Source organism: Rhinolophus sinicus, chromosome 17 (genome assembly GCF_057876585.1).
Source record: "Rhinolophus sinicus isolate RSI-liver-muscle chromosome 17, RSI-T2T, whole genome shotgun sequence".
NCBI classification, from domain to species: Eukaryota; Metazoa; Chordata; class Mammalia; order Chiroptera; family Rhinolophidae; genus Rhinolophus; species Rhinolophus sinicus.
The window spans coordinates 57,500,262-57,526,382 of NC_142517.1; the positions used below are offsets into that span (position 1 = coordinate 57,500,262).

Below are 26,121 nucleotides of genomic sequence, written 5' to 3' on the forward strand. Positions count from 1 at the left end.
ATTGCTCCTACAGAAAAACCCTAGTTATTTATTAACATTCTAATAAATGCAAAAATGAGACAGTTCATAGCCTATGGAATACAGGAAAATTACTTAACATTTTAAGCTCATGCTACCTGTAATTTGAAGATACTTAAAAAGGTAATTAAAAAAAAACAAGCATTGTTTTTTTGGAATGTTGGAAAGCATTGTACTGACAAGTACACTACATTCTACAAGATTCAGAAGCTACCACAAAGCCAAAATCTGAGTGTTTTAAAAAGAAAAATTCCTTGGTTCTTTAAGAAAAATAAAACATTACTTTATATTTCTCTCGAATTGAAATAATTCAATATAATAAAGATTTGAGACCAAAATATTATATTCAGAAACAATTTAAATATTATTAAATTTTAAAAACCAATGAGAGCTTTCCAGATGTCAAAATGGGGGGAAGAAGGGGCATTATTAAAAACATAAATCAAGTATCCTTTACCCTGTTTGATCACCATTCCCCAAAACTACACATGAAATCAAGAACATGAGTAAAAGTCAAATTTCTAAATCGGTAGAAGCTGTATCGCTAAAACTATACACATTCATATAGGTTCCAAATAGATGAATGTTTAACAAAATTAGAAATTTGAACATGTATGCTCCTTTATTTCAAATTCAATTTAATTTTTCACAAGGAAAACAACCAAAATGGTAAAAACAAAACGAAAAAAATCTAGTAACTGAGAGTGTTTCCTTTCAACATAACTAATAAGGTTATTACCAAAAGTACTAATTCCTAGTTACTGTTGACATTTTTGAAAAGCGCTTACTGCCTTATTTCCCTTCTTAAAAAAAGATACAAAGGTATTCATATTTCTCAATGTCTATCTTCTTTGAGTAACTATAAATTCATCAAATGTTCTTTTCCAGATGAAAATAAATTGAGGGGGGTAGCCGGTTAGCTCAGTTGGTTAGAGTGTGGTGCTAATAACAAACACCAAGGTTGCCGATTCAATCCCTGCATGGGCCACTGTGAGCTGCACCCTCCATAAAAAAAAAAAATTAAAAGGAAAAATAAAAGAAGTAAATTAAGGAGATGGGCAATGAAAAGGTAGAATTGAATTCCTCAAATAAGATGTGTGTTTTTTTTTCCAATTTAAAACATAAGAGACTTTATATCCATTGCAAGTAATCCAAATGAAATGCAGATTAATTATGAGCTTTCTCGTGCCAAAGAGGAAACTGGAGTAAGGTAGGAGTGAGGGGAAGAAAGCCATTTGGTACCTGATATGATCGGGCTTTTTCCTGTCATGTGAAAAAATGGGGCAGGATTAAAACATAAGGGAAAGGAGGTAAAAGAATGAAAACGCAAATGTGCAAAATAAGCAAAAGACTAGCATGATATGAAAATAAAGCAAGAATTAAAGGAACAGCTTAAGCTTATAACCTAACAAAATAGTCAAAAATATCTGTTGCATTTTGTTCACATATTATACATATATGCATTTGTACAATTAATTCAAACTCTTAGGAATCTGAAATGCAAATATTTCAGAATTACTCAAAATTTTTCTTCAAGTAGCATGGTATAGAAAGTTCTGGTAGGACTTAGCACAATTGGGCATACCTCTATCATCTGTCTGTATCATTATAGGTATTAAATATAGATAGTACACTTCCTTCCCATCTTAATAATCTGTCCCTTATATATCATTACAGATATAGCTATATAAACCTGAGACAAATAAAAACTTTTCATAAGGAAAGTGAGATCACTAATTAAGAATTAAAAATATTATAAAATATTATCAGCAAAATAAACCTCGCTCCTACCTGCTCATCCCCTTTACATTAAATGATAGCAGAGACTCTAAGGCCACAAATAAATAGAGTTCATCTTTAATCTATGTATACACTTCTTTTTTGAAAACAAAGAGCCAATAAAAATAAAAATTTATACCTGTACTAGCAGCATATAAAATACTTTGCTCTAAGAAATTGTGTAATACATTTTTCACTTTCAGCTATTTTCTAGTTCAACAAAGACTGAGCATAGCACATAATTATTTAGCTTCTTTATTACTTTTACTAGTTTATTACTAAATAATGTTAATATTCAATTATTTTTCTTATTTATTCATCTTTCCTAAATTTACTATGAAAAGCAAAAAGAAATAAAGGTATTAGTAATCCATCTAGCACTGATTTGAGCCTGACGTGAAGCTGCCACACTGAGAGAACAGCCTGATAAGGAAATATTACTTTGGTAGACCTCACGTCTTCAGAAAAATATGTATTAGAGACATACAAAAATCTTGAGATATCAAAAACTAGAAATCTGAAACTAACCAAAAATAAGTTCAACAATTCACATAAGAAATAAAACATTTCACTCCTTATGCTACTTCAATCACATCACACACAATATGATCTTTTCAGTTAAATTTCAAATTACAGAATAATACTTTCAGGATTAGGTTTTAAAACTACCAGGAATTCCCAGTCAAATTCACATTTCCCTAAGTAAGGAGGTCTTTTTAAAAAGTTGATCATGAAAATTATTTTACCACTATTCCATAAAATTATAGATAATGGCAAATTTGTCATCATGATTGGTGCCTCACGGTGACTATGACAAAAAAAAAAAAAAAAAGTTCCCTAAAACTAACCCACAAGCAATCTGGAAAAAAAAACAGAACGGGGGCATCGCTTCTCGGCCTTTTGGCTAAGATCAAGTGAAGAACGGTGGGCAGAAAAATCTTTGTCTGTATAGCTGGATTCCTGGATTTTTAAAGTTAAGGCACAAATATCACAGATACACAGTCTTTTATTCAGAGGCTAGTAGAATGTATTAAATAAATCAAGCTGGTAGAGAACTAATTAGAGAAGTAGGTTAGACACTAAAGTACTATATAGGCAAAGGAAAATTATTTGCAAGTATTTCCTGAGATTAGATTTTTAATAAACTTCATATAAGAAATTTCAATATATTCTAAATTTTTAAAATTGGAAAGCAGAAGAAAATTCTAAGTAACATTTAATAGGTTACTCTTTTTTTCCCTCTCCATTTTATAATTACTGATCCATAACCTAGAAAATATTCAAGATTTCTGTTAACAAGATTTTGACTTTTTTGTTTGTGAGTTTTATATAATGCTTATATGCTCTATTTCTACAAGTCTCCTTTTTACTAGTGTTTCCATGTTTTACATGTTTTTTAAAAGCACATGAAAATGAAATTAATTTGCTATCCATAATTTTCCCTAATAATGTAAATGGACTAAGAAGAATTTTTAAAATAGTTTTTATGCTATTTTTAATAGGGGAAGTTGTATTTTGTGTTATCAAAATATAGTTTTGAATTTCTGTATTAAGTAAAAACAAAATGTTAGGTTTTACACTTCAATTTTGTCACAAGCCAGCTGTGTGACCTTGAATGAGCAACCATCTCTCTCCACCTCCATTTCTTAACTAAAAATTAGGATGCTGAACTACAGTCTATGATTCCACTCAGTAACTGTCATCCTACTACATATAGAGGGCATTTCCTTTATAAAGCAGCCTCATTTGTAAATCTATTGTCTTTTCCACTTTGCAAATGGTAGGTAATATGTCTATATCTGAGAATTTAAGTTATTCCCTACTTGATTTTAGTTACATTTTAATATCTATGGCAAGTAATAGAATTCATGAAACAAATAATACAAAATAAAAAGGTCCATGCTTAAATCAATCCATTTTCTTCTATCATCCTAAATGGCAATGCAGTTTTCCACTAACACTTACTGTGCTTCATTTTGAAGTCTGAGATCATTTCTCACTGGAGTGTCCAAAGAAGTTCATTTCGTTTCTTCTTAACACAATGGTATAGTTTCTATGGATTTATTCTATTTTCACTGTGTTAAACTTTAAGTAGGCTGTTTTGAAATCTGAAGGTTAAAATTCAATTCTAACATTACCTCATGAAACTATATTGGTTGAGATATCTTTATTATAAAAATTTGATAATCACACTATTTTTTATTTTAATTTCCTACTCCGGCTATTGGAAAGTTGACAGAAAAGGCTTAAAGGACTACTGTCTTAATTTTAACAGCTTAAAAAACAGAGTTTTAATTTTTCTTTTTCTTTTTATAATAGTTAGAAATATTATTTCTCACTAGACCATCTTAATTGGTCCTTCTATAGTCATATATTATTTTTAAAGTTCTACATTATTCAAAGAGGTTTTATATCATATATAATCATTATTCTTTCCATTTTATATTCATTCTCAGGTAAAGAAACATTATTTCAAATAAAACACATCACGTACCATTTAAACATTTAGAAGTATCAAATTCTAAAGAAATACTGAATAAATCATTGACATTTGAAAATATCAGTGAATGTTTTTTCTATATGACCTCATCACGAATAAATCAAAATAAATGCAGTAGGAACCCATTTCAATATATTGAATATTCAAGCATAATCATTTCCATTTAAACAAAAATGTATACTAAACTTACCAAGAAAATTCTACTTATTTGGCTAATGTACATTTTTTAAAATCTTCTCTATCATTAAGTGTATCATATCCTGTTCAAGTAGCAAAAAATATATATAGATTCAACCAACAATAGTAAATCAATTAACCAGAACCCAATACTCTCAATTATTACAAAAGTGTTCTACTTTTATTTTTTGCAAAAAAGAGGCACCCTTGAATAAAAGAACAATCAATGCCATTCAGAAGGATGATCCTGAGACAACCTAATCTTCTAATTTATGCTTAATGTCTGAAGTTATTCTACTTTATTATATTAATACATGGGAAAATACAATAAAGTATTTTATACATTCATTTACTGGATTAATATTTTATAAAAATAAATTCAGCAAACAATATTCAGAGTTTTTGGTAGCTATCAAGTTTAGAATAAAGGAGCATCAGCTGCTACACACACTTCACGTAAGAACAATCGTATTTCTTAAAACTTCTATTAAAGTTGTTGCAAAGATCAAAAGATCAGCATCACCTAGCTTAAAATTCGTAAGTAAATACTAAGTAAAAATGTACATAAACAGCATATAGAGGAGGAAAACAAACGGGGAAAAAGCTCACTTGGCCTATTTACCCATTATATTCAATACATAATTTATAATCAGATTTATTTCAAAATAAATATAAAAGGTAGCTAACATTCAAATTTTACTTATTATAATGGTCTAGTCCCTACAGACCGAGTATTATAAAAATTCTCCTTGCTTCCTGTTTTAAACTTTGCTTAAATCTTATCATTTAGAATCCGTGTTGTCATTTTTCACTTGCTTCTTAGGTTCCCCTTTCTTAGAAGGGCATCTTATCTTCAATGGACCGGGTTCAGGAAAATTACTATGGACTGTCAATTTAAAGAATTATGAAGGAAAGAGTTGCCAAATCACAGTAAAAGCCAGAAAATTGAGAATATGGAAAGACTAAGACTAGTATTTGAAATATATTACCTGTTCCAAGTTTTGAAAGCATTGCTGGCTCGTTTGAACAGATATCCTTCCATAACAATGCCATTTGCAGCATCTACATTATATTCTAACTTAGAATCATCACTGGAGAAATCCTAGACAAAATGACACATAAAAAAGTTCATATGATTTGACTAAGTTCCCTAGACAACATATTTATCCTACAGAAACAGCTCAACTGGTAGAAAAGCTTTATATTAAGATAGTTATTATCAACCATAGCCACAAAAAGGGGGAGACCTAACTGTTCGATAATAGAAAAATGTTTCAACATATTAAAGTATTTCAATTCAGTGGACTATTATGCAATAATTATTATCATGATGATATAAAACACAGATGATTATATAAAAAATACTCTAAAAGAGAAAACAAAATATAAATTGTATATACACTGTGATTAAAACTACAAAATAATATGTATACAAATAGACAGAGAACAACTAAATATTATATAGGGTGTTACGTTTAAAATGTTTTCATATTTTCCCAACATTTTATGGTGATATGTATGCCAACAAAAAAGGGAATATGGATATATTTAATTGGGATTATTTAAATTTACCACTATTTTCTAAATATATTAATATTATAGTAGTTTTTCAAGCTGATAGGAGTAATAACCCCACTATTTGGGAGTTTAGAAATAAGACAAAGGCATTTTTTTCCTAAAATAAAATTTAGTTTTGCAAAGAACCACAGTTTGAAGTGGGTATGCTGAGCTCACTTTTTTATGAAGATTACAGAATCACTCATGATCTTCTTCTACCATTCTAATCTTCACTTGAATGCAATTCAAACTCAATTTTCTTCCAAGGATTCACGAACTTTTCAAATCAGAAATCCTATATTTAAAATATCTCCTGATGAACTTCCACAGTAATTTGAACAAAACTGCAAGATGGCTGTTATCCTCAAATTTAAAACTTTAAAAATCAGTCTCAGAACTTTCAAAATTACTTCTGTGATCGAAATTAAAATGCTGTCCTAATAAGGAGTAGTAAACTTTCTGTCTTGAGAAAGATTTTGACAAAGGCTGGATGACCACCTGCAAAGATGGCTGGAATGTATGTGTAGGTCCTGCACTGACGGGGAGGCAGAGTGAGACTCATCTAAGAGCCTTCCAAATCTAAGAGTCTACAAAGATTTTTTAAAAAAGAAAATAGACTAAATTCAAAAGTAAAAGCAAAATCTCTTCTGACGTGTCTCAACATTTAACAATAAAAAGATATGATAATCCAAAATAATCAAATGAAACAGAATCTGTAAATGAATTGCTATATTTCTTCCTACTTTTTTCTTTGGAAAAAAAATCAGGGAAACTTTAATTGCCTCACTTAAAATTTATTTGAAGCTATAATTTATTTATGCAGACAGGAGTAAGTCAGCAAAAGATACAACTGAGTTGGGCCACATCCTAAAGGTTTCATTTGTAACACTGGCAGGTTTTTAATAACCCTGATGCTACTTGAAACATCAAATAAGACTTCCTTGAGAGTGCAGTGCATTATAGAATTCTAATTTTCAACTACATTTCTTGAGATAAATTAACTCTTCTACTTAATTACTACTAATATCAAATTAATATTTTATAGTACATAAAACATGACAGATTACTTGATTTTATACTGAAAGCAACTAATAATGCTGGATATAATATATAACATTTGAATTTAAATATATCGATAAGCCGATGAATTAGAAAGGAATACTCAAAGGCAAAAGATTAAGTGAAAAGTGGAAGCCAAAGAGGTAAGCAGAGCAAGGAAGCCAGCTTTCACCTTAGGGGCATTTGCCTCACCAGGAGAACTTGAAACTTTGGTATGGGGCCCAGGTACCAGAAGGCATGACCAAGGTAGGCCAATGAAGGCAATCTAAGAGAAGCTTTCCCTTTTGCAATTGCAAGCAAATAAGAAGAACCTTAATTACCACTTTGATTCAAGATTATGTTGGAAGTCCTAGCCAGCACGGTAACAAAAAGCAAAGGATTGGAAAGGAGAAAAATGAACTATCATTATTAGCAGATGATATGCCTTCATACACAGAGCATCCACAAGAATTCAGCGATAAATTAGTATTAAAGAAAGTTTAACAAGATTACTGGTCATAAAACCAATACAAAAAATAAATCAACTTTATTCTAATATATAACACAAGTAAACAGGGAAGAAAAAAATTTAAGATAACATTTATAATAACATTTGCATTATAAGTGTCTAGGAATAAATCTAACAAAAGATGTTCAAGAAAGTTATTAAATTTTATGAAGGACATTTAAAAAAACTTAAATGGAAAAATATTTCAAGCTCATGGATTAGAAGATACTGTAAAATAAAGATATCAATTCCCCAAATTGATTCATAGATCCAATGCAATCCCAATCAAAATCCAAAAAGCTATTTTTATGCAACCTGAAAAGCTGCTCCTGAATTTATATGGAAATGCACAATTTAGGCAATTCACTTTTGAAGAAAAGAAGGTAGAAGGCTTTGCTTCGTCAGATATCAACATATACTACAAAGCTAAAATAATTAAGACAGCATAGTATTAGCACAATTAAGGCAAAAAGACCAATGACACAGAATAGAGAGCCTGAAACAGACCTCACATGTATGGAAATGTGATGTATAACAGAGGATAAAACACACAGTAGTAGGGAAAGTACAAATTTTTTAATAACTGATTCTGGATCAACTAGCTACCAATGTGAGAATAAAGGGAAACTGGATCTCTGCCTCACATCATAAACAAAAAATCAATTACAGATGAATTAAAGATCTGAACATAAAAGGCAAATCTATAAAGACTTAGAACATTACACAGGAGATACATCTTCATGATCTTGTGTTGGAAAGAATTTATTAAACAAAACACAAAAAGGAACCACAAACACACACAAAAAAACCCAAAAACCGTAAGACATTAGAAAAACTACGTGAAAATTAAAAACACATATACCCCAAAAGGGAGCTTATATCAGAATATATGAAGAATTTGATCAGCAGTTAGACAATCTGATGGAAAAAAATGGAAAAAAGACTAACAGACATTTCACAAACAGGATATCCAAATGACAACAGACATAGGGGACAGTGCTCAAGCTCATTTGTGACTAAAGCATAGATTAAAACCACAATGAGATTTCAAAATCTACCCACCAAAATTGGCAAAAATTAAAAACTCTCACAAGACAATGAGGTAGCAAGGAGCAATGGGAACTCTCACCAGTGCTGCCTGCTGGGAATGGGATACATTTTAAAAAATAGTTTGCATGAATGTGCACAGTATCATTATTTCTTTAACTTCAATTCTTGAAAATCTAAATAATTACATTAGATGTACTTTCTCTTAATTTTTAGTTAACTGGATCTTTGTTCCTTTTTTTTTTTTTTTTTTTTTACCTGTAATGCAGCCTTGTGTCAGCATTTAAGGGCAGAAAAAAGGTAAGTATACATAATGAGCACTTTCTTTAAAGGAAAACAGTAATTGATTATTACTTAAAATCAAATAAATTATTTAGATTTAATAATCAACTACACCTTTGAGTTGTATATATAATAGCGAAAGATATTAAAAGACGTGTAACATTCATCAAATAATTTAGTTTAAGCAAATAGTCATGTTTCTACAAATATCAAGGTCTTGTTTTAATTAGAAATGATTGGTTCCAATTTTTAATAACCTTTTCATGGTAATATCATTAAAATAAGTTACCCAACCAAAAGTGATTTAACCATAAGCAAAACAAACCATGGTTAGTCAGGTTAGTCTTGCCTGACTATAGCTAGACACTTCTAATTTAATTTAAGACGGTGTGGTGGACAATCTTCGCTTTTTTAAACAATGTTTCTCTTTGAGTATTAATAACCCATCATCAATAAAATTTTCCTTACTTTTATTACTGATTTCACTTTCATTTTTTTTCACTGGTATGCTCTACATCAGATCTAGTTTACTGGTATTTTAAATGTAAATAAACCATAATAAAAGTTGATTGACCTCGCAACACCACAGGAACAGATTTCTTAAAGCAATGCTAGAAGGCAGCTGTTTCTTTTGTTTTAGAGGAAAGTACAAATGCAGTCCCCGCCACCACAAATTACGCAGCTGAACTTCCCACATTTGGGAAAATTGCAGGGATCAGCACAGCCAGAGTGCGATGGATAAGCCTCACCCTGTCAAAACCACCTTCTTAATCATGGTATCTCCCATGACAGGTAAGTATACAAGACATCTTGTCACATACTTGTATTATCACATGCAATCTCCAATTCTCTTTTATTTTCAGATTACTACATTAAAAAAAAAAAAATCCCTAACTATACAGGATAAAATATTAGGTTGAGTTCCAGGTGTGTCATTTTAAAAGCTTTTAGCACCCAGAAATAAAAACTGGTTGTATATCTAAATTTTCATTTAGAAATACGTTTTTCAAATATCAGTTTAGCTAAGCTTAGGCAAATTAGCAAGAAATGCAAGTGACATTTCAGCATCCCATGAGAGATGGGGAATGTTGCCGTATAGTCACTCCAGCTGGAAAGTCTGGAATACCAAACACACACGCTGATGCTAAGGGTCCTCCTCCACGCCGCCCCCACCGCAGCCCTACCCTCACGCTTTTACAGGCGTTGATTTCCTAACTGAAACTATAAATAGTGTTTTAAATTCTAACGAAGGGCCACTTTTAAGTTAAAGGCCCTAAAAGATTGACATTTTTATCAACTGGTTCAAGAGCACGGCTTCCAAATATTCTGATGTAAAATAATAATAAAATAAATGCCAGAACATCTGAAAACTATTTCACTTTTCACAAAAAAAGGAGGAATTAATCCATATAATTTAACTATTAAAGCACCTCAAAGGATTTGTTCTAACACAATGGTATCTTGCTGAAACCAATAATCAAACAATTGTGTAAAATGGAAGTTAATCTTCTTTGATTTTTCCCCTCAAGTACCTTTTGTTGAATGGTGGAATGTTTTTGCTCCATCTCTCTTTTCTCTTTTGCTGCATCCACAACCAATTGATCCAACTATAAAGGAGGAAAAGGAGAAAATTACACAGACTTTAAAAACAAGTATGCTTATTTTTTAAAATCATATTCCCAATAAGTCAGTCAATTTAAGTTAACTTCAAAAGGCACTTTGGCTACAACTTTAAAGTGGAAGTCTTTTTTTGGGTTCTTTTTTTTCCTAGTATCAAATCCTCTTCTCTTTGAGAAGATCTGTTAACTCCTCTAGGGAAAACATTTCTAAGAACAGTCGCAGTTCAAGAAAATGTGACAAGAGGCCTTGTAAAGGGCACAACAGTGATAACACGTTCTCTTCTTGAATTAAAAAAAACTACTCCAGCTTAAGTTACCTGCTGTCCCACTCAGCAATTCTGGTAGTTACAATCAAAGATAGAAAGAAGATACACTGGTGATTTTTTTCCAAAACAGAAAAAAGTAGCAGCTAAGCTAGCACAGGCCCAAGGCCCACTCTCACAAGTTCAACGTAACAAGACTTTCAATCACTCAAGATGCTTCATGTTTTCAAGTTAACTTCCTAATGTTATAATCAAACCTAAAAGGTAGAACAATAATTCACCAGGTAAAAGAAAAAGCTAAAAAATATTAGTGATAATAAGAGACTAGTAATCATTCATAAGACCAGGGTATTAAAAAATCACCCATTTTTAGATTCTTTTTTAAAAGCTCAAAAAACTTATGAAATAATAAACCCATTTCTTTCTTGTTCCTTTCCATCAGAAAAGACAATTTTCCATCAAAAGAAAAGTATCTGATTTCCAGTATTATGACAAAATGTACTGCCTGCTTGAGCTTCTCTTCGCTGGAATAACAAACAAATGGGTTATAAAACACTCCATTATGTGCTTCTGCTGTTCTAGACTGTGATGCATGTCACGTCTTTGAACCCCCACGACCTCTAACTGAGTAATGTATGATCAATGAATAAACAAAAAATGTAAATATCAACAGGATTATGGAAGATAAAGTATTAAACGTCCAAATGTTTTACTTGATATCCTTTAAAAGCTTAATTGAAAAAAGTCTTCTTAAAAAACTGTTTGATCCTTTATTCACTCTGTCACAAATGATGTTTTTTTCTACAGGAGAATAATTCTGGCCACAGAATCTTAGTATCACTGAATAGTAATAAAGAACAAAAAGAAAACACACTGAAACAGAACTATCACTATTATGAAATATTTGATTTAGATCGTAACTATACTACTCCACTTTAGGATCTAATACATACACACCTTAGTGGCATGTAACATTGATTTAATGGGTAATGCTGGCACATGCTGACCTAGGAAAATGTCCTCAATAGTTTTTTTATACTGAATAAGTGGAACAACCATTATACCATGGTTTTACAGCCTTTAATCAAATGGCATATGAATATTATTTATTCATTCAGATTAAAGTACAGTACAAGGCAGCCCTCAAGATTCAAACTAATATTTATAAACTTGAGTGCATGGATTTTCCACATAGTACTGCAAGTAATGGTTTTCTGCCTGTCAAATTGGTAGTCAATTCCTCTGCTGCATCCCAACCCACTGGTATTGCGGCAGAAAGGGGGGGAAATTCCCCTCCCTCTCTGTTGGGGCAGAAGTATAAATAAAAAATTATTTTTCAACTTGGAAGAGGGTTGGGGGAAGTATGAGTTGGGGAGATGTGAAGCCGAGCAGTCTCCTAGATGCTGGCGACTATATCAGGAAGAGAGAGCTTGGAGCACAGCAGGATATGCCCCATGTTTCTATTTGTGTTATATCATGAGTATAACAGCTCTTGTAACTAGCCAGGTGCCCCCAATCTTCTACCTGTGCTCTGAATCCCTTCCATTTCCATCACCTCACATACCATCACTTTCTGCTTTTCAACTTTTGCCATTCTCATCCACTTTTAAATTTATGCAAAACAGACCACCTGAAATAAAACTTGCCTCTAACACACATTCCATTCTACCTACCACCTTTCTCTTTCCTTCATAACACAACTCCTTGAAAATTTTTCTCTGTTCTCTACTTGCCCATTTCATTTTCACTTACCCACTGTATTTAGCTTTCTAATTCTAAATTAGTTTAGAATTTCTGCCGCTAGGACCCTCAACTCTCACAGAGGTAACAAGTAACCTTCTTGCTTCTAAACCCAATGGGTGGTTCTCAGTCCTAGGTTTACTTGATCTTCTCTCCAATATTTGTACTGATAACAACCCCTTCTTTTTGAGACCCTCTTTCTTTAGCCTGTGCTACCACAGTCTCCCAGTTTTCTAGCCCCTCTCTCATTTTGTTTTCATGGAGCTCCTCTTTCCTAGCCATCTCTTAAAAGTTGGTCATTCTTAGGGCCCTGTCCCAAACCAGATTTTCTTTTTACACTATACTAGTAGACCTTGACTTTAACTTACCAAATCAAAATCTTTAGGCATGGGCACTTACATTTTAAAAAAACAGCTCCATGATTCTGATACCTGTTAACTCTCCTTAGGTCAATTCACCCATTCTTGTGGTTTCAGTTAGCAATTATCTGCTACTGACTCCTCTAGCCTTTTATCTTTCTCTGATACATCCAAATGATACATCCACTTAGATATGCTCAAAAATCAACACATTTAAACCTGAACTCCTCATGTCTCACTACCCTCAACTTGGCTATATCTTACATATCGCTCACTTCTATCTATTTGAGTCCATCCCTACTGCCATGACCCTAGTTCCAGATGCCATTATCTCATAACTGAATTACCAAAAGAATATCCTAACTGGCCACCTCCAAACAGGCCTTATTATCCACTGGGCACTACAGGCACCAGGGCTTCGATCGTTTTCAAGACCTGCAAAATTATTTGAGATCTGGGAGGGGGAAAACTGAAAAACTGAAATCAATGAATGCCTAAAATATACAATTCTTTTAACTAGTCAACTACAATCCAGCTCATTTTTTTGTAAATTATGCTCAATGTAAGGTGAGGGTACAATCTAACGTTTGATGAGATCGGGGAGTACCTAAAGCCTAGGTCTTGCCTTCATCCCCAGCCTGGGTTAGATGGCCTATCTATATGTCCCTATTAATACTGATCCTCCACTATGCTAGCTGCCCCCCAATATCCACTTTCTCTCCTGTCTTAACAATAAACGCCCAAATTCTAGTCGATCACATGGTTACTTAGCAGTAAGTCTATATTTCCCAGCTTTCCTTGCAGCCATTATGACATTGAGATGTACACAGAAGTGTATAGTGTCCAGGAAATATCCCTAAAGAGAGGGACTGCATCTTTCTTTCCCCCTTCCTCCTTTCGGTTAGTAGGAATTGTGGTATGATGGCTAAAGCTTGATCAGCCACTTTGAACAACGAGGTAGAATAAAAAAATATACTATGTCTGGGTTCCTGCAGATCAACCCTACCAGGCCTTTGACTTTATATATGAGATATAAAATTCTATCTTGTTGAAGCTACTATTTTCAGTTTCCTATCACATGCAAAAAAAACGAATCTCAATTTATATACCTAGACAGGGCACTTAGCACAGAGATAAGTAGCATAATGACTTTTTGGTTTCGTCTAATAGAGTAAGTTTTAAGGAGGCCAAGAACAGCACCTCTGTAATTCACGGCATGTGCCCTGAACACTGTCCCTCCCCAACACCACCTCAATATACATCAGCTTGCGCACCACATTTAATTTCAGTCAATGAATGCAATTCTCATTCCACTATTACCTTTCTTCCATTTCCCTAAACTCTATTTTTCATCCGTAATTCCCTTTCCTCAAAAAGTAACCTGAACCATTTTGGGAAAGAAAATCACCTAAAAATTAATATTATTAAATCCAGAAGGTTCTCCAATCAACAACAAAAAAAATGTCCCAGACCAGAGCTGATATAAAGTTCTGATCAGATATCAAAAATAATTTGAACATAATGAAATTCCTATATAATGTTCTTATATATGAACAATTCACACATGTGCATGTTTGTATAAAATGAAAAAGTTCACAAGAGTTCTATAATCTGAAACTTCCCAAATTTTATTATTCAAAATACCAAAATACAAATCTTTTTTAAAACAAACAAAAGAGATATAACTCAAATGAAAAAACCATTAAGACAGTAACTCAATTCTCCAAATGCAAAAAAAGAAAAATAAATTAAGTTATGTATACTGTAAAACAAGCACTTTGTTTTTAAATTTTTTCTTTTCGGCACCCTCATATGCTATCTGAAACATTTTTTAACTTAAGTCTCCTTTTTGGTTATACTTTTAAGCCAGACATAAATCTGCTGTAGCATCAATCTTCTTCATTAAATAAATGAATATTAAATTTCCCAATATGCTAAATTTAAAAAAAAATACTTATCAGAGCAAAGGCAACAAAAGCAAAAGGAAATAAGTGGGACATCAAACTAAAAAGCTTCTGCACAGCAAACAATCAACAAAATGAAAAGGCAACCTACCAAATGACAGAAAATATTTGCAAATCATGTATCTGATAAGGGGTTAATATCCAAAATATATAAAGAATGCATACAACTCAATAGCAAAAAATAAACAATCCAATTTTTAAAAAGGCAGAAGATCTGAACAGACATTTTTCCACAGAACACACCAGGTACATGAAAAGGTGAGGGAAATGCAAATCAAAACCATAATGAGATCCTACCTCACACCAGTCAGAATGGCTAGTATCAAAAGGACAAGAGATAACAAGAGTTGGCCAGGATATGGAGAAAAGGGAACCCTTGTGTACTGTTGGTAGGATTGAAAATTGGTGCAGCCAGTATGGAAAACACTATGGAGATTCCTCAAAAATTATAAATGGAACTACCTTATGTTCCAGCAATTCCACTTCTGGGAATTTACCCAAAGAAATCCAAAACACTAATTAGAAAAGATAAATACATCCCTATGTTCACTGCAGCAATATTTACAATAGCCAACAAATGGAAACAACCTAAGTGTCCATCAACACACGACTGGATAAAGAAGACGTGGTACATATATACAAAGGGATATTATTTGGCTATAAAAAAGAATGAAGCCTTACCATTTGCAACAATATGGATGGACCTAGAGGGCATCACAGTTAAGTGAAATAAGTCAGACAGAGAAAGATAATACCATATGATCTCCATGTACCTTATGAAAAAACCCTAAGTCATAGATACAGGGAACAATTTGGAGGTTGCCAAAAGTGAGGGTGAGGGGGAGGAAGAAACGGGTGAAATGCATCAAAGGGTACAAATTTTCACTTATAAAATAAATGCAGTCTGAGGATGTAATGTACATGCAGTTAACAATACTGTATTGTATATTTGAAAGTTGATATAAGAGTAGATCTTAAAAATTCTCAACACAAGAAAACAATTATAAGTACATGGGGTGATGGATGTAAACTAGACTTATTATGGTGATCATTTCACAATATATACATATATCAAATCATTATATTGTACATCTGAAAGTAATATAATGTTATGTGTCAATTATATCTCATTTAAAAAAATAGGTATCGGTGTATAACACAGAATCAAGAAGTATAGTACATTACCTGTACACCAAGATCCTTCATGTAGGGCCCAAGTTCACTAAATAGATCATATCCTTGGTGAAAGAAGGCCAAATGGGCAAACATAAAGGATAACATCTAGTAGGAGAAAAAAAGATTATCATTTTAAAATCAATTCTTAAGACAAATATTCCAAAATTTTAAAAAATCCTTTTCATATCTACTATTTAGAAATTATTCTGCAAGAGACCAAAATATCAAACCCATTTAAAATTAAACTGAGTCATTTTTCTTAAAAGAGCATTTCAGAAAGGTGCAAATATGACCAATTTTATTTATTAATAAAAGAAATTCCTGAATGGTTTAAAATTTTTACAATGCCCCAAATTTTAGTTGTTTAAACTATACCCAATCAAAATTTTTATACTAATAATTCAAAGAATCAAGTTTTCAATAGTGAAAACCATTTTCCTAGGTTCATTATAAAATAGCTATGTGCCCTTCATCCAAAATCACTGACAAAACCTTAAATTGCAAATAAGACATTAAAAGATTAGAAGGGGAAATACGAAGCTCTCAAAACAATCACAAACACTTTACAAACCTACTAGATCGTTAATCACAATCCAAAGTAGGGAGATGCTCATTTTTTCTCAATACCAAAATAAAATGAGTCTATATTCATTCCAAAAATCCGAAAACATTGTTAATGGGTTGAGACTTTTCCAAGTTTTCCTACATTTTACCTATTCGTGAAAGAAAAATCACCCTTGTTTTCATTAAAGTTGGAATGTGAAAAGGAATTAAATAATTCAATCATAATACTGACAGAATCCTCCAAACATCCATGTTATTTTTACCAAGAGGAGGCATCTGTTTAATTCTCTGAAATCTAAAATAGGTCAAACGTCCTTAATACTCAAGAATCCTTCAAAATAAATTTAAAAAAAAAGAAAAACCAATTAATAAAACAGAAAGACAAAAGGGCAAAGCTCACCAAAATATTATTGTGGAATTAGATAATGATGGTTATACAACTTTGAATATTAAAAAATACTGAATTATATAAAAAGGGGGATATTAATAGCTATGACTACATAAAAATGTAAAATGCACTTGCACATCAAAACACATAAGCATATTAAAACATAAATGATAAACTAGGAAAACAACACATCACAAAGGGTTAATCTTAATACATAAGAGATGTTACAAATTAGTATGAAAAAGATGAACACTCCAACAGAAAAAGAGACAAAGGACATAAATAGGGAACACAAGTGAACAAAAAGAATTTATGAAAAAAATATTCAAATTCATTTATTAAATAAATGCGAAATTGAACAATCATTATCTACCAAATTGTGGTTAGAGTGAGGGAAACTAATACCAGTGTTGGTAAAGTGTGGAAAAACTTCCACTCACACACCCAACTAGTGGAAATGTTGTGTAACCCTTGAAATTTGACAATATCTTTAAAAAGTCTTAATAGATGCTTACACCCTTTGACTAAGTAATCTCTTATCAATCTATCCTAAGGAAGTCATCATATTCATTAGAATAATCATTATAATGCTATACTTTCATGTGCAAAAACATGGAAATGACTTAAAAATCCACGAACAGGTGAAGTTAATTTATGGTATATTCAAGGTGAGCAACCTATGACCAGCACACTACACCCATCCAGCTCCTCAGCCTGTTTTTCAATGGTCCATGAACTAACAATGGTTTTTACATTTTGAAATGGTTGAAAGAAAATGAAGACAGGAAATTCATGACACATGAAAATTACATGAAATTCAAATGTCCAGGTCCATAAGAGGTTTATTGGAACACAGCCATGTCATTCATTTATGTGTTGTCTATGGCTGCTCTCTCATTACAACAGCACAGCTGAGTACTTGTCACACAGACCACATGGCCCACGAAACCTAACATATTTACCACCTGGACCTTCAAAAACAAAGTTTGCCCACCCCTAGTAAATTCACATGGTAGACTTCTACATGGCCACAAAATTAAATAAAAATTAAATAAGAAAGATTTTTGGAGTATATTAGTGAAAAAGAGAGTTATAAAACAGTATACAGGAATGACCCTTATTGTCTTTCAAAAATTAAATGCAATTTTAAAAAGTACATATGCACGTTCCCATACATACACACACACACAGGGAGAAAGAAAACGTATAAAGATATAAACCAAGATATTAGCAGTGGATCTGCTCTCATAGTAGGATTTGTAAGTATTTTGATTTTTTCTTCATACATTATTTTCCATAATTAACGTACATTACACTCTCTCTCTCTGGAACAGGAGGTAGAGACAGACAGGAAATACAATGTACTTATCTGATAAGAAATAACTAATATAAACATAGAATTTAGGGAGAAGCTGGGTAAGGACAAGAATCAAGGGCAATTTAACGATACCCTTTCAGAAAAATAAAAATAGTTACAGTGAACGAAGTGGGAGAAGAGAAATTATTCTACGGTTCTCAAAATATGAAAGCATAATGCCATACTACTAGCATTCCCTGTCCACTTCCTTGTTAACTTTAAGACAGAAAATAAGAAAAAAAAAATCAATGTCACTCTGGGTGTAGACGCTCAGGGGAAAAAAAGTCATCTTCAATTTTCATCCCATTTGTTTTCTAACTAAATGAAAAGGTTGATACAGCATCAACAACCCTAGGAAAAAAATTATCTAAATACTATTGATGTGTGCTCTCAATCTCAAATATTAATGTCTGATTTAAGGAGCTCATAAATAACTATAAGATGAAGGAGACAAAAAAATGGTTGACATATAAGTACAATGAGATAAATAAGATTAATTATGACCCCGGAATAAATATGCATATATATTTATATACATACACATATATCATGCCTCTTTAAACACTTAAATATGTATATTTAGTTTCATATTAAAACATTTAAAACATCATTTCGATAAATATCTTACTGAATTTAGGATTTCTGATCTCCTTTTTGATTGAAGGACATTTATCTAAGGGAAAATACATTTGGTTAATCATCCACGCATTATTTAAAAAACTAATCAATATGCAACATTGTAAAAGTTACTTATTCTAATAGTTTAACATTTTTCCAGAAAAGTAAATAAAAACGATGTTCAAGTTTTCCATCCTTCAACCGACTTTTTGCAAAAACAGTTAAGACAAACATTCCAATGAAATTCTCATCCATTTTTTTTTTTTCATTCAAGTTTATTGGGGTGACAATGGTTAGTAAAGTTACATAGGTTTCAGGTGTACAATTCTGCAATACATCGTCTATGTATCACATTATGTGTTCACCATCTAGAGTCAGTTCTCCTTCCATCACCATATATTTGATCCCTTTTACCTTCTTCTATCACCCCTCCCCCCTTACCCTCTGGAAACCACTAAGCTATTGTCTGTGTCTCTGAGTTTTTGTTTCTTTATTTGTTTGCCTTGTTCCTGTATTCAGTTTTATATCCCACATATAGTGAAATCATGGTTCTCAACATTTTCTGTCTGACTTATTTCACTTAGCATAATAATCTCAAGTTCCATCCATGTTGTTGCAAATGGCACTATTTCATCTTTTCTTACGGCAGAGTAGTATTCCAAGCTGGCTGTGTTGTATGGATAATTATTGTAATAACAAAACTATCACTTTGATAGGTATTTGGATTTCTTAGAATTCCATCTCCTTCCCACCCCTCCTACCAGTTGCTTATCAAAACCCTTCAACATATATCCAAAAGCAAATTGTCATCACTTTTACCACTACCACCAACCACAACCATATCTCTTCTAGACTGCTGCAATAGTCTATGAACTAGTCTGTTTCCACTCTTGACTCCCTACAATCCATTCAGCAACGAGTGATCATGTTCTAGCTTAAAACCTTCAAGGTCCATTGTGATGTGGTTCCTGTCTACGTCTCCAACCTAGTTTTCTACTTTTTACCCCTTTCTGTGTTCCAACCACAACCCGAGACTAATCCAACCTCAGTGCTTTCATACTAGTTCTCCTGGCTTCTGGTCATGATTTTCTGCCCAGATGAGCATGAGGCTCTTATCAGTCAGGTTGCAGCTTAAATACTATGTCCTCACAAAGGTCTAAAGGAGGCCCATATGCACTCCCTAGCACAGGGGTATCCAAACTTTTTTCAACGTTTTTCACCAGGGCCGTATGCGGTAAAATACACAAACAGCCGGGCCACTCACTCGAGGTAAAGTACGTATTGCCTCACCTGGTTTATTTAAGTAAACTAAATATATTTTTGGAATTTGCTGCGGGCCACGGGCCACAGTTGGCCCGCGGGCCACAGTTTGGACACCTCTTCTCCAGCACATCAACGCTATTTATTTTCTTCATAGCAATCATTAACTACCTTACATTTTCTTATTTATTTACGTCTTCTCCCAGCTAAGGTGTAAAGCTCTGTGAGATTAGGTTCTTGCCTTATTCCCAGCTGTATTCCCCAAATGTAAGCACTCAATAAATATTTGTTAAACAAATTAATAGATCTTAAGTATTTTAATTAGACTAAACTTACTAAAAGATCAGTAAATTATAAAATTTGCCTTATGTGGTATCTCTCCCAACTCTAGAAATTCGTAACATTTTATTTTTATGTTGTTATATATCAACTTAATAAAATATTTATACAAGAATCATGCACTCTTTACTAATATTGTCCAAAAATTACAGCATATCTGCCTTTTTAATATGTCATTCTCACTGAATATTCTGCCTGTTGCTTTATAATTTTAAAACACTGATCAGAAAACAAAACAGACCAAGAGAAATCCAAATAACTTTGCTTAACTAGGCACTAGTTTATTCTGCATGTCTGTTTCAAGGCCTATTCAGTTTTGAGAACTAAAATATTAATTTTCAAATGCTCTAATGAAAAGCAGTGGCTGCAGATAATCCAATTATTCAAACTTTGAACAATGTTAAAAGACTGTTACTCCATTCTGTTTTGTTTTGTTTTGGTTTTTTTCCTGTCTGGCAATGAAAAACAGCAGTTACTTGGGGGGGGGGGGGAAGTAAATTCAAATATTTAGAGAAACTAAAGCATGCCAAACTATAAATCTGGATATTTATTACTTATTATTCTCTAAAATAAACACTCTGGACATATAATAAAAATGGCATAACAGTTCTCATCAAAAAAATCAAACTAGCAGTTATGGGAGAAGCAGGGGTCCTAACTTAAAACTACTGAATGGACATGAAAGGAAATAAATAATATATAATATGTAAGTTTGGGAATAATGATATTTTGGCTGAATTCCCCCTCCCGAAATAAAATTTAAAATTAAGCAAGTCATTCTTTCCAAAAACATTTATTACCCATCTATTTTCCAAGCAGTAGACTATAGGGGAGGGATACAATCTAGGAGTAGAAAAGACATACAAATAATTACAATAAATAGGGTAAGTGCTCCATCAGCATTGTGAATGACAATATCACGGCAGCACACAGGAGGCACAGGCAAGAATGACTTGCTTTGCCTGGAGAAGGCTGAGTAACTGACCACCACAGAACAGAAAATGAATTAGTAACAGGGCCGGTAAAAGCAATGTAAGAAAAGTCCAACTACATGAGAACATTTTAATACTCTAGATAAGAAACAATAAGGATTGGTGTTAGGGCTACAGCATGGGTGTAAAAAGAGGTACACAGAACTTTTCAAGGCAGTTTTGGTTGTTAGATATAGTAGCTAAGAATGAGAATATCTGATGTAATTCTCTAATTTTGAACTTCTGTGATTCAGAGGGTTATGCCAAGGGGGTGGAGAGGGGGTAGTAGAAGAGGGTAAAGGGGGTCAAATATATGGTGAAGGAAGGAGAACTGACTCGGTGATGAGCACACGATGTGATATACAGATGATGTATTACAGAATTGAACACTTGAAACCTATGTAATTTTACTAACCATTGTCACTCCAATAATTTTAATTTAAAAAAAAAAAAAAAGAGGGTTATGCCAGTCAATTAGGTAAGAACAAAAAGAAGTTGCTTGGAAAGAAGATTTTAGTTTTGGACACAAAAGGAATGAGGTACCTCTGCAAAAAACAGATTTTGCCATCTCCATATGGTAATAATTCAAGAAAGAGGCATATTGAACTGTCAGGGAAATCACAGTCAATAAAGAATAGGACCAAAGATGAAACCCTGAAAAGTAGACTGAAAAGGTGGACAAAGGAAAGAAGTCTATAGTGGACATGGAAAAGAAATAGAAGTAGAGAAGATGACCTAAAAGTGGTTTGAGATCAATCAAGACAAAAGTATGTTTCAAGGAGAGTGTTGCCTACATTTTCAAAACAATCATAGTCAAATTGGTTAAAAACTAAAGTGTACCCTAATGAATAAGACTAGCAAAGAGCCACTTCAGTGGAATGCGGCAGGAAGACTGACAATTCATTTTACCACAAGTGGTATGAAAGTGAGGTAGGTAACAGAAGACAAGAAATACAGACTACACCCCTCTAGAAGCTTTTCATTAATGAACGGAGTGTACTCCGTTTTTTAAATTTTAACTTCCCACTTACTGAATGGGACTTAAAGAAAAAATCTTAAAGTCATTTACTACTGTTTTGCAAAGTTATCTTAGTTTTTAAATCACTAATTTGTATATGGTTACTTATGGTTTTTTAAAAGAACTACTCTGTGATCATCATTAAGTCAACAATCTCTGGGGACTCCACTGCTATTTTATAAAAGGAGACTTAGAAAAGATAATTCCCTAAGCTTTTGTTGCCACCAGCAGCCTACCCGACTGTCTCCTGGTACCTGCCTCCAAAGAAAGGAGAGTCTGTGAGACGGATCCTTTCAGGGACTTTGCTTCACCTTTGTGTTTGCACCTTATGTCTCCATGTTTGGCACCAAAAAGATGGCAGGTCAGCCAATGACGAGTAAGATTCCCCAGGGGGTGGGGGGGGGGCAACTCAAACCAGCAGCAGTCGAGTGGGGACCGACAGGAGAACCCACGGGGTTCATAGAGGTGGGCACAGCCCCCTACCTACCCCAGGCTAATTAAAGCCTCTGCCTCAGTTGCTGCATTCCTTCCCAAAACCTACAGGGGAAGAAATTCAGTGATGTGCTCTCCATCTATTCATATGCATATAGGTTTTGTCCCTTGGGGAAGTACATCCTGAGACTTATGGCACAGCTGCCTGCAGGCAAGGGTGATTGGCTTGAATCAGTTTCCTATTATGATGTATGGGATTCACAGATCTTGAGATTGACAAGCTTTATCTCCTTTGCTTCCCCACTTAACTAATAAAAGCTAATGCGTTGGCCCAATTAGGCGCCACAACCCAGACTTTGAGGCTGCTGGTTCCTTGGCCTCCGCACTTAAACTCTATTCATGGCTACTGTCTTTTCTTAACCCTGCACCGCCCTCCTCGCTCCCCACAATGATCTGTAGGAATACAAAGTATACATGTGAAATAATGTATAATGTGCGCCTTCATTCTTCATTTCTCTTGAATTCCTTTAGAGACCTCTCACATTCAAATTAGTTTCAATTATACATCGGATCAGAAGACCACCATGCAACTTACCAAACACTGATCTCTAGTTTTAAAAAGCAGCACTTAATGCAAATATAAGAACAACATTTCTAGAAATATTTTTCATCTGGCAATTAGTACCTCTAAGAATCTAAAGAAAAAATCAGAAATATGGAAAAAAATCTGTACACAAAGATGTTACAACTGAAATTATATTTTCACCATTGCCAGTAAAACTGGCAACACTAAAAATGTCTGATAATATTAATTAAATTGATACAGCAACCTCACAGAATAAATGTGAAAACTAAAAATGCTTTTTACAACATTTAAAAATGGGGGAAAGTATAACATTAAGTGAAAAGGAACCAAAGTTATAAACATATACACAAACACATATGTGCATATACATATATTTAAACAAGTGAAATTTTTTCACAAAAGATCATGGTTTAACTTTTCTAAAAGTATTATTTATTCTTCTCAGTGTAATCACTCAAAAGTAATGACACGTTTAGTAAGCATTTTTTGAAAATATGTAATAAATATACCTGAAGTACATAGTCGAGGGCTATATGTCGAAAACATTTTCTTGTTGCTGTCAGGATGTTTGTAGCTTCTTCAACTTCATGTTGTTTGTTTCTTTGTACTTGGGCATTTTTTACTAATGCATTTTCCTTCTCTTCACTGACTTTTTCAAATTGCTTCTTGGCATCTTTGAATTTTCTAAGATCTCTAAAAAATAAAAATAGTGAAATTTTCATAAAACTCTCTTGATCAAAACCTTTAGCAAAATAACTTAGAATTTAATTCTTATATTCCTCTATTTATTTGATTCAATGTGCAATAACGCTCAATAGCTCTTCTGACTATATATACATTGTTTTTCAATTACGTATTATTCCCAACATTGTCAGCTAACATTTCTTTACCTAAATCTGTAAATTTGAGGTGAAAATAATAACATTACAGAAACATAAAAAGTAACATTAATATTTTTTTCTAAAGACAAATTCAGGGACATGTACCATTAGTTAACCAAATGATTTTCAAACAGTAGTATACATAAAAATCACCATAGGGAACTTGTTAAAAATACAAATTCCAAGGTTCCTCTCCCAGAGATTACAATTCATTAGTCTTTGGGATAAATCCTAGAAGTCTGAGGGGTTTTTTTAAGACATACCCTTGATTTTACTGCTATGAGTGGTCTACAGACTACACTTTAAGAAACAACATTCATTTCTTGTTGAAGGGAACTAGTCCAAACGACATGAAAGTGTTCTTAAAATACACACTCATAATCCTTTCTAAAAGAACTGCTGTACCCATAAAGGGTAATAGTACCCATTTCAATAGTCTGAAAATCTGAAACCCTTGATTCAGTAATGATCTCAGGTAACTACATAAAACATCCCTTTGCGTCTACTTTTTCTACCAGGGAAGTTGGCAAAATAACTCGAAGACAAACAATTTTAAAATAATAAGAGTAAAGTACACCTATGAAAGACTTTAAACTCTTTGCAAGATGCCATTAACTTTCATGTATACATTCTAAGGCAACATTCTGAATGGTGGTCTATTATGAAGTAATTTAAAAAGAATCTGTAAGACACCACCTCCAGGATGACAATTCTAACCTACTAAAATGGCAGTGTATTTCTGTTCATGTGATCTATTTAAAGCTTATAACATCTATAATTTATCCTGAATACCGTATCATAATCAACTTTATCTGTAATTTTATATATTCTCAGTAAGAAATTTAAGAGAAAAACTGAATTATTAACGTGGAAAAGGAAAACTTTCCAACCTGGATAGTTCAGATATTTTGTCATTTCTAGCTTCATTGTATTTCACATACAAAATGTGATGAATGTGATACAAAAAGGGCTCATATGTAGCAAAAAGCACGTACTATCATTACTTACTCTCATATATTCCATTATCTTCTCTTCAAAGAAAACACCATACTGAGACAATGGAAAACTTACTATCAACTACAATAACTGATAGTTACTTCAACCATTTTTGGGTTTGCTTTGATTTTGAAAGGTCTTTATTTGTATTTTTTAAAAATCTATAACAATTCTAGCTATGTATCCTAAACACATATTTCAGAGTATAAATGATTCACTGAAAGGCATGAAGCCTGATTTCCTTACAGAGTAATTCAGGAAGAAATGCAATATATATTTCACAAAGCAAAACAAATAAACCAAAACTCTTAATATTTTCAGTAATTCATGGTCCAAAAGTTCTCTCCAAAGATACCAACTCCCAGATGTGATAATTAACTGGTTGCTTTTCTTTCCTGTTCACTGCAGTTGACTTACTCTTTAACAAAGTTCTGAAGTTGGGCCTTAATTGATCTCTGAGTTCGGTCAAATAGGATCTAAAAGATAAAATGTAACATTAAACAATTAGAAAGTAAAAAAAGAAAATAATTTTCATGGAGTTCTATATCACATCTCTCCATCAATACTCCAATTTCTAATAACACCTATATTTCTTATTTAATACTACATAAGAAACAAGCATTTAAAAAGTAAACTGATTTTCAAGCCAGTATCATCTGGCTAAAAAATTAAATTACTTCTATT

The 26,121-nt window shown here is 32.8% G+C and overlaps 1 protein-coding gene and 1 non-coding gene across 6 annotated transcripts in view; both read right to left on the bottom strand.

Moving 5' to 3' along the window:
* ACAP2 (ArfGAP with coiled-coil, ankyrin repeat and PH domains 2) overlaps window positions 1-26,121 on the bottom strand; it is a 132,458-nt gene that overhangs the window by 31,669 nt on the left and 74,668 nt on the right. For 3 of the 5 annotated variants that reach the window (XM_019723444.3, XM_019723422.3, XM_088794248.1), the window contains exons 5-10: window positions 25,855-25,913; window positions 24,070-24,253; window positions 18,965-19,009; window positions 16,037-16,132; window positions 10,439-10,513; window positions 5,464-5,576 (exon numbers count right to left, since the gene is read on the bottom strand). In XM_019723444.3, the coding sequence (XP_019579003.1) occupies window positions 5,464-5,576; window positions 10,439-10,513; window positions 16,037-16,132; window positions 18,965-19,009; window positions 24,070-24,253; window positions 25,855-25,913 (572 nt within the window). Of the gene's footprint in view, window positions 1-1,260; window positions 1,282-5,463; window positions 5,577-10,438; window positions 10,514-16,036; window positions 16,133-18,964; window positions 19,010-24,069; window positions 24,254-25,854; window positions 25,914-26,121 lie in introns of all 5 variants that reach the window. The other 2 variants (XM_019723436.3, XM_019723407.3) reach the window with 1 other exon arrangement.
* Window positions 9,545-9,706, bottom strand: LOC141568096 (U1 spliceosomal RNA). The gene has a single exon (XR_012491106.1). It is a non-coding gene; the product is annotated as a U1 spliceosomal RNA (small nuclear RNA).